Genomic DNA, 15,848 nt, shown 5'->3' with positions numbered 1-15,848 from the left:
GAGAAATTAAAATTTTACAGATTTTTTTTTCTACACCTCAATGGGTAATATCCTGCTGCTGACAGTGAAAATTTAATGATCCACATAGAAGTCGTCACCACATTAATAAAGTCAGAAAGAGCTCAAATTTCACTCTTGCAGTGTCACAGGAGATGCATTTGCTATGTGTACTTGAGTTGCCTTTTAGTTGTACTGGGTGTAGTGTTCTTATCAAAGATTGATTTAGTGTAAATCAGCTAAAGCTGAGTCCAATATGTTACAAGTGACGTGGTGTCAGCTCAGTGAAAAATGTGCATATTTCATTGTGAACATTGAGCGAACACTACAGACTTCTGTGATTCTAATTGTATGTGTCCTTTTCTTTCCTCTTGTAATAAATTGATAACAAAGTATTAAAAACATGTGTGTCTCCTTTGATTGTGCACTTGTGGTGTGTGAAATGGGGAAGAACAGGAATATATTTATCAGAGGACTGTCACTGACTAGCAGAAAGTATTCAGTTCAAACCGGCAGTGATGATACAGAAAAATGACTCTTTGTGCAGAGAAAAGTGACGATGAGGAGCTGGACATCAAGCCAGAGAAAGGCATTGGAGGCCAAGGGAAGGGAGATGAAGGAAAAGATCCCAGGAGGCCTAAAAGACCACGAACTATCCTAACAACTCAGCAGAGGCGAGCCTTCAAGGCCTCATTTGAGGTGTCTTCAAAACCCTGCAGAAAGGTATGTTGAAACTTAAACTAAAAGGGCAAAAAAAATATGACCACATAACTACACCAACCTGGATCATAATCTTAAATACAATTTCTTCCATTAGCTGGCAGAGGAAGACATCAGATCTTTGTGATGTCATAAGGGAGGAATGTTTCTTTTGCTGAGGCCCAGCTGAGGCTTGGTTTGTCTTTCCTTAACTATACTGACGTACCAGTGAGGGCGCTGTTTCACCGTGTTACAAACAGCATGCGAAACAGTAATTAAGTACTAATTACAAAATGCTCCTGGATCCACATCTAGATCATGATCCACTACAAAATCTCATCATCTCTTCATTGATTTAAGGGCTTTTGGAAGAACACATTTTGAAGTGTAAATCTTGTTTGCTTATGCTACTGTTGTTTAAGAACTGCTTTAATTTGAAAATAATGCTAATCAACACATTGAGAGAGAGAAAAACATCCTAGATTGCATAAAGCAGTCATGCAATAAACAGTTACTCAGACATTCATGCCATGTACCCATATCATCAATAAATTTTCCATAGGCAAAATGTTTTGTGCATGCTCAAAACTTGTGTAGTTACATGAGATCGGTAATGTACATCACAGATTTTTCAGATGGGTAAATTCCCCAGACATCCTCAGAAACTCCCCGGAAAGGCAAGCGAAACAGACTACAGAGCGTTGGTGGTGAGAAGCAAACACAAACAACAGCCCCCTGACGCAGAGATTAGTTTAACGTGTCTGGCTGTAAAATGTGGAAAAAGTACAGCTCCACCCTTTCCCAGTTTAAGCGGAAGAAAGCAGATCTAAAAGGTGCACAGCATGATGCAAGCATTTCACAGGCATTTGACGCTAACTGCTTTTGTGGATGTATCATATATCACATATGTTTCCAAGAAAAATACACCATCTAAAATGTGGATCAATACTGTACAATGTTACCACAAGATGGGGGGGTGATGGTCTAGTGGTTAAAGCGTTAGGCCTGAGACCAGAGGATCCTAGGTGCAAATCCCAGCCTGACTGGAAAATCACTAAGGGTACATGGGCAAGGTTGCTCCCGGTGTGTAGTGAGTACCAAGTATGACAGCACCCTCACATTGGGGTGAATGTGAGGCATTATTTGTAAAGTGCTTTGAGCGTCTGACGCAGATGTAAAAGCCATTTACCATTTCACCTTTAATACTGGCACTGGCATGCAAGATAGCACTTGTGTGCGCTCAGGGTCACCACAGCAAATCTGAGGTGGATGCCCTTCCTGATGCAACTCCACATTACATAGACAAATGTGGCAGTGGTGGGTTTGAACTGGGAAGCTTTCATACTGAAACGAAGTGCACTAACCACTTGGCCACCACCCCGGCCCTGTAAGTAGTTGCAACTACTTTTTAAATAATACAGTTATATGTCAACTTCACAAGCGAGCTATTTACTATTTTTTATTTATTTATTTATTTTTTTAACATATACTCCTACAAATATAGTTGGCTTGACCCATGGTAATTAAGAAACAGTAACGCAAATTCATCATGTTGACCCAACAAATTTTACTTTGGTGGAAATACTTTTCATAATTTTATTATGTTCACCGAGGAAGTTCAATTTTAAGTTGTTGCATGTTATGTTAAAACTACATGATTTGAATGTGTTCACTCATAAAACTTGATTTTATATCGTAGATTTTATATCATAGAAGCTACATGTTAGACATTCATGTAACATAAAAACCAACAACAACCATGCTGGTTTTTTGAGTGTAGTCACAAAGTGGCATTGCTGCCAAAGTGGCATTTGAAATAGTCACAGAACATGTTTAAATACACCTGTGACCTCGGGACAAGGTAAAAAAAATGGTGAGGAAATATGTAAAATGGTGAAGTCCAGATTGAAAGGATATTGCTGCTAGTGGGAAGTTCCCCTTTGGCTGATCTGGTAGAGCCTTGGTTTCAAGTATAAGCGATGTGGTGTTTGAACCCCACTGTGGCCAAAAAGATGTCACAAACAGATAGATAGATATAGACAGTGATGAATATAAGTATATGTGTTTTGTTTTACCCATGCATTTTCTGACATACTTATGCATGTCGGGGACATATGGAAATTTAAATGCACTCTACAAGCCCTACAGTAGTTACACAAATAAAATTCTCAAATTAAAAAAATGCCCCAGTCTCAGAGCTGCACTTTGAAGTGGGAAGCAGCATTCTGTTCTGCGTTAACTGAGGCTGCGGTGTAACACAGCCCGCCTGCACCAAATGACAAACCAAGATAGGTGACCTGGCTACACAGACTGGGCCTTAAAACAGGCGCTGCACCCAGTCCAACACTTTGAAGAGGCAATAACCAAGAGGTCCAAAAAGACCACTGCATTCACTCAGCGATGGCTTAAATCAAAGTCAATGAAATGGGCAAAGTGCCCAGTGGGAAATGTGGCAGAAATGTAAAGGACACAAAGTGTTTCATTGTGCCGTGAAGTCTTTTATTTCTCCTGCGATGTTGAAAGTCTTCTTGCGTCTTTGTCTTCAGGTGAGAGAGACGCTGGCAGCAGAGACAGGACTCAGTGTTCGGGTGGTTCAGGTGTGGTTCCAGAACCAGAGAGCTAAGGTGAGAGCGTGAATCAACTCCAACTGTGAGCGATTCCCTTCCACACACAACAGCCTTGTTCCATCTTAGATTTACAGAAAAGAATCCGGCTAATAAATCAACTCAACTGCGTGTGTTAAACTTATCACTGCATTCCTCTCCCGAACCTAAAAAGCACAAGGAGCTGCAAATCTAACTCACTCTTGCATTAAACGTCTACACCCTCCTCTTCTCTGATTATTATCTGCAAAAAGCTTTTGATTCTTGACAATGAAGTGCTCTCAGATACGATTTTACGCAGTTCATTCCAGGGTGAACGGACACGAGCACACTTTTTAAATTAAAGTGCGCATGTTAGTTTTGGGAGTTCCTCACAACTATTACTCCTTCTTTTTAGATGAAGAAGTTGGCACGAAGACAGCAGCAGCAACAAGAACAACAGAATTCTCAGAGGCTTGGCCAAGGTACGGAATACATACACAACCACTGTTGTCTCAAACTTGTTTTCCAGGGGAATTATTGTCTACGTACTTGTCGCTTATGGTAATTCAGTCACAAATGTAGTCACGTTGGTGCATCAGGTATCAAAGGCTTCAACAAGTTCAAAGATGATTATTTCTCATTCATCAATATTTTGATAAAATAATGTAAATGTTCTATAAAAATAATCTAAAAGTTTTCATAAAAAAAAACTTTTCATACAATTTTTCTGAAATTTGGTACAAACCATACTTACTAGTTGGACTGTCTGGTCACAGTAAGCTGGACTTTCTGATTAAATCCCTGTGGACACCCCCTAGGGCTCCCCGAAAAGGCAAAAAACAAAACAAAAAAAAAACAAAAAAAAAAACAAAACAATTTTTCACACGGTTCCATTTATTGCAAAAAAAGCTGTTCAATAAAGTCTTCTGTAATTATGTAGTTGTATACAGGTTCTTTGGGAGGGTGCCTACACACACACACACACACACACACACACACACACACACACACACAAATCACATTGTCTTTCAATCATTCGAAGACACCTCCCGGTACCCCTCAAGGGGCCAAAAATGACCTTTTGCACACTTCTCCATTTTTAGCTGAAAGAAATGCTTAGTAAGTCTTTCCTTGAGTCACTGTCTACAAAGACAAAGATTTTCATTGACCTTTAATCATTCTAAAGACTCCCACGGGCCCCCAGGAGGGTTCAAGATATCACTGTCTGGTGATTTTTTCAAAAAGTATTAATACATCTTTTCTGAAATGTGGTTTAGACATTCTTTGGGTGACTCTCTGGCCATAGTAAGATGGACTCCTCAATTGAATACCCTTGAAAATTAGGACGTACAGATACAAGGCCTGAGAGGAACATTTGGTGAAGAATGGTTTACGCAAGAGCAGCAGAGTGGCTTAATGGTTTGCACAAGAAGGTCGTGGGATCGCTTCCCACCTGTACCTTTCTGTGTGGAGTTTGCATGTTCTCCTGTGTTCTTGTAGGTTCCCTTCAGGTGCTCCGGCATCCTTCCACTTCCTAAAACATGCAGGTTAGGTGAATTGGAAACTTTAAAATTTGACCATAGGTGTGTGTTACTGTTTTTATCTGTTTATTTGTGCCATGACCCATGACTGGAGCAAGCAGGTACAGAAAATGAATGAATGTTTTTTGCAAAATACCCAAGTCACCAGAGGACCATTATTAGAATCAAAACATGGCCAATGTATCTTGCACTTGTCTGAGGTCTTAGTTAGTTTGCTTTGTATACCAAGTATCACATTGATACACAGAGTCTTTTTCAAGATTGTCTGTACACAAAGTTTCAAAGATTCTGTCAATAGGTGGCCACAGTTAGAATCAAAACACGCCCAAAGTAGAACTTGCATGAGGTCTGCATGAGGGTCCCTTGTGTACCATGTTTTCCTTTGAAAGATGTGTTTTTCACACACACAAAAAAGTCCCAAAGTACTGACTGAAAACATTAAAACCATTTGAATGTGAGAGTCTCATTCATTACTAATACAGCCAAATATTTGAGCCTAATTAGTATTAGGCCCCTAGCCTAGCCTAGCCTAGCCTTAAGAAATATTCATAAGGTACTACAGCTTTCTACATGTGAAAGAGAACTTAAAGAATTTAATGAACTAGTTCAGCAGACACGTTATTCCAGATAAAAGGAGCACAATAAGACAACATCTGGGAGCCTGCTAACTTCTTTTTCAACTTTGCAATATAAAGTAGGCCTGCATTCATTTTTGTCAGCACAATCTGATTCCTCCAGATCCTCATTCCAAAACATTACAATATTTCACTCAATATGAGACGATCATGATTAATGAAGTGATGTTTGTGATTTTATGCAGAATCCATGAGTGAATGCATATCTTGTCTTAACCCCAATTTAAAGATGAGACGTTTGAGATAAGACATTTTCTTCATTTTGCAAATTGCATCTTTTGGTTCTAGTTATTTGCAAGATATATTTGTTTCTTCATAATTTCTAAATAAAGAAATAGCAGATAGCAGCAAGTTATAATCACAGGCTATCTTGTGTTAAAATTCAAATCTGTCAGAGGTGTAATGGAGCCAGAGACCAACATGGTGAAAAAGAGCAAAAAGGCCCATAATGTAATATATATATATATATATATATATATATGTTATAGTGATAATAACAATAATAATAATATTCTGGATCCAGGATCCAGAAGAATGATACATATACAGCAGTACTGATTTCAAAATTTCTGAATGGATCTTGAGCATATAGAGGATCTACATTGTTCTTGGCTGCATTCACATATTTTATTTAACATATATTTTTTGTTATGTTTTTTTCTCATTTCACTTCTTGCAGAGGTAATGTCCAATCGTATGGAAGGGATGATGAACTCCTTCACACCGCTGGCTCCACCGCAGCAGCAGCTGGTCGCTATGGATCAAAACGGTTACAGCACAGACCCATTCCAGCAGGGGCTCACCCCACCACAGATGCCCGGGGACCACATGAACCCATATGGTGAGCAGCCAGTGACGTCCTCCTCCCATCCCACCCTCCCATTCCTGTCCCTTGATCAACCTCATAGCTTCCCGGTGTGGGACATGTGTTCAGGCCACAGGCCCCAGAGTTAAGCTGCTAAAAGAGCACAACCAGCTTCTCCTCCCACATGAGATAACACAAGAATACGCATAAGCCATTAGTTTTTGCAGTATATTTTAAAATTTGTTTAATATGGTTTGAACTCTCTGCCCCGAGTCTGATACATGCACTGGATGTGATGATGTCTGCCAGTGGTGGTAAAACCATGTGGTGAGCATAGACAGCTGCAGATCGAGGTCCCTATCTTAACAGCAGGCAGATCATTCTGGGTTGTGTCAAAGTTCTATGTATTTCTAAGGAAAATTACTATTTCGTTCTTTCCTAACAAACCTTAGGTCCCCTTCACACATAGTGTGAATATGTACAACTCAGGGCAACTCATGGCGAAACAGCTCATATGAGCAAACCACGAAACATCGCGCCAATGGGCAGGCATGCATGATCTGGGTGCGACGGTTCATGCACGCGACAGTGTCTTTCAAGCAGGAGCACAGTACGAGCAGCTGCAGCTGTTCGCACTGTGTTCCATGGGACGAGGTGCAACACATCGCGTCACTGATGTGGAGGAAAATAAAATAAAAACCAGCTGCATAATTAGTGAATATCACTGGGTTGATATAAATAACACATAAAAGGGGATGCAATACAGAAGCCCACAGTTAAATAACCCTGGTTAAGTAAAAAGAAAAAAATGGCATGGGATTCAAAATGCACACACTATGATTACCAGATGGAAACTTTACCACTGCACTACAATCACTATCATGTAACAGGAGCATAACATGGCTAAAGTCAACAAGCAGATAAACATTGTCTAAACAAAGAAAAAAGTGTGTGCAAATAGTTGTAGTAACAGCTGTGCGAGGCGTTAGAAGCAGCTACGATTTTACATGTTTTGCAAACGATTCCTGCTTCATGTGCATTTTATGTGCAAATCTACCAAATTTGCACTATGTGTGTGCTGCCTCTACTGGTGGTTGGCTCTCACTGTGGTATTGTATCACTTCCTGCTCCGGAGCACAGCTGTGCTTTGCTGTATCTGTTAGCTGTTTAATCTGCACAGTTAGATTGATCTAGTTAACTACATAACGATTTGTTTCACAGTGTAATCTTCACGTGCCTTAACTAAAGCACTCCCTCTGCTGAATCACCTCTAAATTATTTATACATTATTCACTTTGTGTGTTTTTAGGAATCCGCTAGCTTAGCGCAGCTACTAGCTCTTAGCTGGTTTAGCATGGTGGCTTCTCCTGTCTCTCCCGCACTTTTCTGCTCTGGGTGTGAAATGTTTAGTTATTCCTCGGCCTCCTTTAGCAGTAATGGTACTTGTAATAAGTGTAGTTTATGCGTAGCTTTGGAGGCCAGGCTGGGCAAACTGGAGACTTGGCTCTGCACCTTGGAAAATCCTACAGCTAGCCAGGCCCCTGTAGTCGGTGCGGACCAAGGTAGCTTAGCTGCCATTAGTTCCCCTCCAGCAGATCCCGAGCAGCCGGGAAAGCAGGCTGACTGGTTGACTGTGATGAGGAAGCGTAGTCCTAAACAGAAGCCCCGTGTACACCACCTACCCGTTCACATCTCTAACCATTTTTCCCCACTCGGCGACACACCCGCCGACTCTGTTTTGAGAAATGTGAAGTTAGCGACACCAGCAACCATAGTCAATTGTCTTCCGGGGGCCAGAGCAGGCGACATTGAAGGAAATTTGAAACTGCTGGTTAAGGCTAAGCGTAAATTTGGTAAGATTGTAATTCACGTCGGCAGTAATGACACCCGGTTACGCCAATCGGAGGTCACTAAAATTAATATTGAATCGGTGTGTAACTTTGCAAAAACAATGTCGGACTCTGTAGCTTTCTCTGGGCTCCTCCCCAATTGGACCAGGAGTGACATGTTTAGCCGCATGTTCTGCCTGAATTGCTGGCTGTCTGAGTGGTGTCCAAAAAATGAGGTGGGCTTCATAGATAATTGGCAAAGCTTCTGGGGAAAACCTGGTCTTGTTAGGAGAGACGGCATCCATCCCACTTTGGATGGAGCAGCTCTCATTTCTAGAAATCTGGCCAATTTTCTTAAATCCTCCAAACCGTGACTATCCAGGGTTGGGACCAGGAAGCAGAGTTGTAGTCTTACACACCTCTCTGCAGCTTCTCTCCACCTGCCATCCCCTCATTACCCCATCCCTGTAGAGACAGTGCCTGCTCCCAGACCACCAATAACCAGCAAAAATCTATTTAAGCATAAAAATTCAAAAAGAAAAAATAATATAGCACCTTCAACTGCACCACAGACTAAAACAGCTAAATGTGGTCTATTAAACATTAGATCTCTCTTGTCTAAGTCCCTGTTAGTAAATGATATAATAATTGATCAACATATTGATTTATTCTGCCTTACAGAAACCTGGTTACAGCAGGATGAATATGTTAGTTTAAATGAGTCAACACCCCCGAGTCACACTAACTGCCAGAACGCTCATAACACGGGCCGAGGCGGAGGATTAGCAGCAATCTTCCACTCCAGCTTATTAATTAATCAAAAACCCAGACAGAGCTTTAATTCATTTGAAAGCTTGACTCTTAGTCTTGTCCATCCAAATTGGAAGTCCCAAAAACCAGTTTTATTTGTTGTTATCTATCGTCCATCTGGTCGTTACTGTGAGTTTCTCAGTGAATTTTCGGACCTTTTGTCTGACTTAGTGCTTAGCTCAGATAAGATAATTATAGTGGGCGATTTTAACATCCACACAGATGCTGAGAATGATAGCCTCAACACTGCATTTAATCTATTGTTAGACTTGATTGGCTTTGCTCAAAATGTAAATGAGTCCACCCACCACTTTAATCATACCTTAGATCTTGTTCTGACTTATGGTATGGAAACATTTCTTAATAACATTTACATTTACTCTGATGGACTACCCAGCAGTGGGGAATACGTTTCATTACAGAAGAAGTCTTCAGAAAGCGCTGTAACTAGGTTTAAGGATATGATTCCTTCTTTATGTTCTCCAATGCCATATACCAACACAGGGCAGAGTAGCTACCTAAACTCTGTGAGTGAGATAGATTATCTCGTCAATAGTTTAATATCCTCATTGAGGACAACTTTGGATGCTGTAGCTCCTCTGAAAAAGAGAGCATTAAATCAGAAGTGCCTGACTCAGTGGTATAACTCACAAACTCGCAGCTTAAAGCAGATAACCCGTAAGTTGGACAGGAAATGGCGTCTCACTAATTTAGAATATCTTCACTTAGCCTGGAAAAAGAGTCTGTTGCTCTATAAAAAAGCCCTCCGTAAAACTAGGACATCTTACTACTCATCTCTAATTGAAGAAAATAAGAACAACCCCAGGTTTCTTTTCAGCACTGTAGCCAGGCTGACAAAGAGTCAGAGCTCTATTGAGCCGAGGATTCCTTTAACTTTAACTAGTAATGACTTCATGACTTTCTTTGCTAATAAAATTTTAACTATTAGAGAAAAAATTACTCATAACCATCCCAAAGACATATCATTCTCTTTGGCTGCTTTCAGTGATGCCGGTATTTGGTTAGACTCTTTCTCTCCGATTGTTCTGTCTGAGTTATTTTCATTAGTTACTTCCTCCAAACCATCAACATGTCTATTAGACCCCATTCCTACCAGGCTGCTCAAGGAAGCCCTACCATTAATTAATGCTTCGATCTTAAATATGATCAATCTATCTTTATTAGTTGGCTGTGTACCACAGGCTTTTAAGGTGGCAGTAATTAAACCATTACTTAAAAAGCCATCACTTGACCCAGCTATCTTAGCTAATTATAGGTCAATCTGTAACCTTCCTTTTCTCTCAAAAATTCTTGAAAGGGTAGTTGTAAAACAGCTAACCGATCATCTGCAGAGGAATGGTCTATTTGAAGAGTTTCAGTCATGTTTTAGAATTCATCATAGTACAGAAACAGCATTAGTGAAGGTTACAAATGATCTTCTTATGGCCTCAGACAGTGGACTCATCTCTGTGCTTGTTCTGTTAGACCTCAGTGCTGCTTTTGATACTGTTGACCATAAAATGTTATTACAGAGATTAGAGCATGCCATAGGTATTAAAGGCACTGCGCTGCGGTGGTTTGAATCATATTTATCTAATAGATTACAATTTGTTCATGTAAATAGGGAATCTTCTTCACAGACTAAGGTTAATTATGTAGTTCCACAAGGTTCTGTGCTAGGACCAATTTTATTCACTTTATACATGCTTCCCTTAGGCAGTATTATTAGACCAGCATTGCTTAAATTTTCATTGTTACGCAGATGATATCCAGCTTTATCTATCCATGAAGCCAGAGGACACACACCAATTAGCTAAACTGCAGGATTGTCTTACAGACATAAAGGCATGGATGACCTCTAATTTCCTGCTTTTAAAATCAGATAAAACTGAAGTTATTGTACTTGGCCCCACAAATCTTAGAAACATGGTGTCTAACCAGATCCTTACTCTGGATGGCATTACCCTGACCTCTAGTAATACTGTGAGAAATCTTGGAGTCATTTTTGATCAGGATATGTCATTCAATGTGCATATTAAACAAATATGTAGGACTGCTTTTTTTTGCATTTGCCCAATATCTCTAAAATTAGAAAGGTCTTGTCTCAGAGTGATGCTGAAAAACTAATTCATGCATTTATTTCCTCTAGGCTGGACTATTGTAATTCATTATTATCAGGTTGTCCTAAAAGTTCCCTGAAAAGTCTTCAGTTAATTCAAAATGCTGCAGCTAGAGTACTGACAGGGACTAGAAGGAGAGAGCATATCTCACCCATATTGGCCTCTCTTCATTGGCTTCCTGTTAATTCTAGAATAGAATTTAAAATTCTTCTTCTTACTTATAAGGTTTTGAATAACCAGGTCCCATCTTATCTTAGGGAGCACATAGTACCATATCACCCCAATAGAGCGGTTCGCTCTCAGACTGCAGGCTTACTTGTAGTTCCTAGGGTTTGTAAGAGTAGAATGGGAGGCAGAGCCTTCAGCTTTCAGGCTCCTCTCCTCTGGAACCAGCTCCCAATTCAGATCAGGGAGACAGACACCCTCTCTACTTTTAAGATTAGGCTTAAAACTTTCCTTTTTGCTAAAGCTTATAGTTGGGGCTAGATCAGTGACCCTGAACCATCCCTTAGTTATGCTGCTATAGACTTAGACTGCTGGGGGGGTTCCAATGATGCACTGAGTGTTTCTTTCTCTTTTTCCTCTGTATGCACCACTCTGCATTTAATCATTAGTGATTGATCTCTGCTCCCCTCCACAGCATGTCTTTTTCCTGGTTCTCTCCCTCAGCCCCAACCAGTCCCAGCAGAAGACTGCCCCTCCCTGAGCCTGGTTCTGCTGGAGGTTTCTTCCTGTTAAAAGGGAGTTTTTCCTTCCCACTGTTGCCAAGTGCTTGCTCACAGGGGGTCATTTTGACCGTTGGGGTTTTTCCGTAATTATTGTATGGCCTTGCCTTACAATATGAAGTGCCTTGGGGCAACTGTTTGTTGTGATTTGGCGCTATATAAATAAAATTGATTTGATTTGATTTTAATCACTATTACTAAGCAATGTTGAAAGAACAATACAGGCAACTGCATACTCTTTTCATCATGTTAGCTACAGATCAGGTCTGCACTGTTAGCATACATGGTGCCATGCTTCCCTGTGGGCAACATACTCTTAGCAACATATATATATATATATATATATATATAATATTACATCTTTGATTAACCTTCGAGGGATTATACGATTTTCTTTTGTATGATCTACTGGATGTATTTTTTATTTTTTTTTGTGGCTGTTCTATTTGGTTGGTGACATCTACTGTAGCTTCAACATGAATGTGGGAAACATCTCCACACTGGAAAAAAAAACACAAAAAAAAACTTAAAAATAATTATAGTTGGTAAAATCTGAATGAATTAAGTTCTCTGAATTAAAGTTAGCAAGTTAGATCAACTCTAACTTGCAAACTTATGTTCAAACAACTTAATTCATTCAGGTTTTACCAACTGTAATGCTTTTTTAAGTTGGTTCAACTGTTCTCTTTTTTTCAGTGCAGCAGAGCATATCTGTTGTTATTGAGCCCAATAATCATGGTTTGCATTTTGCCAAAGTCAAATAAAAATGGCCCCATCATCCCAACAATGCAAAATATCAATCGGTGAATGATGAACCTCCAAGGTGGAAAATTGAGATGCTGTCAGTTCAGAAAGGTGACTCTGAGGGATTAAAACATAAGCAGTGTGACAATCAACCCTGTTTATCTCTACAGTGAAAAATTAAAATGCAAACAAGGAGGGCAAATGAGTCAGTCATGTGTTGGTCCACAGGATGTAACCGGAATAATACATTTCTGAGTGATGTCCTCAACAAGCCCCTCAGGGACCATTACCTGAAGTTCATAACTTCCTTATAATTTGCCTCCATTTAGTTGTTCTTGGTAGTAAGAACCCAAATCCCCAGTCTCATCACTTTCCTTTGGTTTGGGGAAAAGAACAATATTGGCAAGGCATTAAAAGATATGTCTCAAAACACTGTCCCCATTTTGTGCAACACTATCATTAAGATCCAGAGCGTAATAAAGTTAACCATTCCCTCCAGAGAAATAACATGTTGAGGTTTTATGAAAGGCGTAAACAGCTGCTATTAACCAGATCTTTTAGGACGCAGCCCCTTGTTTACATGCTCCCTTGTAGACCGCAATTGTCCCAGTGAGGGCAGCAAAAAGTGAGCTTTGATGATATCGAACAAAACAGTTTTCACAATTGTGATGACACACACAAGCGATTCCTCAAAACGACTATTAGTAATTATAATTTCCCAACGCCACCATCGATCTGGAATACGAGATCACATTTGTTTCACCCCTTGTCATGTTTTTGAAAAAAAGAAACAAAAACTCACATCTCTGTGTCTCTCCACAGGAAATGACTCTGCATTCCATGACATAGACAGCGACACGTCCTTAACCAGCCTCAGCGATTGCTTCATGGCATCATCCGAGGTCAACTCCATGCAAGCCCGCGTGGGGAACCCCATCGATCGCCTCTACTCCATGCAGAACTCTTATTTCGCGTCATGAAAGAGTGGAAACACAGCACAGAATAAACTGGCCATTTCAACCCAGTGGCTGACATCCAGGAGTTCCTCCACGAACACGGACATGAAAGAAGAAACAGCGCCTCGCCGTAGCTTCTGGTGATGCGCGGAAGCTCGCTCAAAGATATAACCACTAGTTGTAGCACAGAAACAATTCCTGGGGAAGAGAGTTAAATATTGTTAGAGATCACTCAGTAGGGTTGTTTATCTATTACCGGAGCTATTTTGTTCACGTAAAGGAAACGAGTAGATACTGAAGCCACTGATGACACAGTCTCAAACCAAATAACAGCAAATTTATACAGTGCATGATCAATTGTAAAGTAGAACTTTTTGTAAGCCCCCTGGTTAAGATGTGGTGTTTGGACTGTTCCTTCTTTACACGACACGGATTTCCATGTTCACCGTTAGCATTTTGAACACTTTGACTAGGTTTAGATATTGTGTTAATAGTAAATAGCTGCAGCATGTCTGCAAGAGTGACTGTACATTTGTGTATGTATGAGAGTTTGTGATGAGGACAAATTGTCTCGAAGGGAAAAGCGAGCAGAGAAATTGGAGGACGCGTAGGATCGGCGGTGTAAATATTTTCCCCAGGAAAATTGGATGTGCATGTTAAAAATGGAAAGCATTTTATTTATTTAACTATAACAGGCTCTTGAAGGTACATATTAAAACTGAAAAGCTTTATTTAAAAAAGGAGAACTTTTTTGTTTCGTTGTTGAGCAGTTAGTGAGTTCATGAGTATCTCGACTCATTTGTATGCTGTTTAAATATGAAGATTAGCCTTTCTGTTTATTTTTTTTCTTCAGCCAAGCTGTAAATGAGCAATGTGCTATTTATTTCGTACAGACTATAAACCTTTTTTTTTTGTTGTTATCACGGTCATATTTGCATCTTCAACATGTTAATGTTGCTAATTGACCAAAGTCGACTGGTTTTGATGAATAAATAATGTCTTTCTCCTGATAATGTTAAATAAATGCCATTCAGTGATCGTTCAACATTTCACATCTCATGAGTTGTGTCACGTATTACTGCATCACTGTGTTTTATTTCCCCTGTACTTGGTATCCATCCAGAGATTACATAACATTGGAAGCTTGAAAAAATGTGTCAAGGAATGTTCAGGTTGACACGAATGAATGATACGCCCATGACCTCAGGGTTTATCGGGCGGCAGTTCAAACATATTGTACCATCTGTTTCACTTTCTTGATCACACTTCAAAGTGGCCATGTAAGGTTCCACTGCTACACCTGCACATGGATGGTCATGTGACCACACATGCACAGTTGATAGGACTAAATCTCACTCAGTCTATTCATGTGTCATAATATTCCGATCTTGACAGTCTTGGCTGATATTCCTGAAAAGAAGAGAGCAGAAAATTATCAACTGTGAGAAGGTTTCGAGTAATAACTTCTCTATTGGTATGAATTGTGCTAGATATTTACAGCATATTAATCAGAGACACTTCCATCAAGTTACTGAAAGGATTCAAACTGCATTTAGAAGTCTGTTCATTCCTGCAAAGAATCATATGAAACTTGAATGAAACTGTACACTACTACAGCATTGTAGAGAAATGCATGCAGTATTATAATACCAAACACTGAGTGAGGCTGAAGCCCCCAGAAGCTGAAGGGTTTTAGCCATGCTAATGCTCCCCAGAGCCATTTTATTAAATAAAAAGTCTGGAGAAACTAAATGACATGGTGAGATGGTGAGGAGCTTCCAGGCTTGTGAGAGGCAAGTAAAGAAAAATGCTTAAAATAATGGGGGAGCTTCACTGCCCAGAAGCTGAAGGGTTTTAGCCATGCTAATGCTCCCCAGAACCATTTTATTCAATAAAAAGTCTGAAGAACCTAAATGACATGGTGACATGGTGAGGAGCTTCCAGGCATGTGAGAGGCAAATCAAGAAAAATGCTTAAAATAGTGGGGGGGGGGGGGGGGCTACACTGCCCAGAAGCTGAAGGGTTTTAGCCATGCTAATGCTCCCTGTGATCAGTGGGTAGAATGAATGTATTTATCCAGAAAGGTTTATAAATAAAATTATTACTGCTACCTTCTCATCAGACAATGTAGATATCCTCATCATTTACTTTTTCTTATTTAACTGTTCATGATTTTGACAATGGCTATGTTTTAATTCACTGATAGTTTTCATATTGCGAGTTTATATATATATATATATATATATATATATATATATATATATATATATATATATATATTTAAATATTATGTATAATATAGGACACCTTGGCTTCATTCAGGATGATAGGCAAAAGTTCCTTATTTTCATTAGTCATTAAGGTATTTTTAAAAATAAAAAGTAGAGTAGCAATTGTCTTTT

The 15,848-nt window shown here is 39.7% G+C and overlaps 1 protein-coding gene across 1 annotated transcript in view; it reads left to right on the top strand.

The window, feature by feature from the left end:
• The window catches only part of lmx1bb (LIM homeobox transcription factor 1, beta b), a 169,761-nt gene extending 155,263 nt beyond the window's left edge, over nucleotides 1-14,498 (top strand). The window contains exons 5-9 of the mRNA XM_034169774.1: nucleotides 545-720; nucleotides 3,243-3,320; nucleotides 3,697-3,763; nucleotides 6,137-6,298; nucleotides 13,313-14,498. Coding sequence (XP_034025665.1) covers nucleotides 545-720; nucleotides 3,243-3,320; nucleotides 3,697-3,763; nucleotides 6,137-6,298; nucleotides 13,313-13,470 — 641 coding nt within the window. The 3' untranslated portion in view covers nucleotides 13,471-14,498. The remainder of the gene's footprint in view (nucleotides 1-544; nucleotides 721-3,242; nucleotides 3,321-3,696; nucleotides 3,764-6,136; nucleotides 6,299-13,312) is intronic.
• The last annotated feature ends 1,350 nt before the right edge of the window (nucleotides 14,499-15,848 follow it).

The sequence above is a fragment of the Thalassophryne amazonica genome, chromosome 5 (assembly GCF_902500255.1).
Source record: "Thalassophryne amazonica chromosome 5, fThaAma1.1, whole genome shotgun sequence".
In the NCBI taxonomy this organism is placed as follows: domain Eukaryota; kingdom Metazoa; phylum Chordata; class Actinopteri; order Batrachoidiformes; family Batrachoididae; genus Thalassophryne; species Thalassophryne amazonica.
The sequence above is the reverse complement of the archived record's forward strand: the minus strand, read 5'-3'. Positions and strand labels throughout refer to the sequence as shown.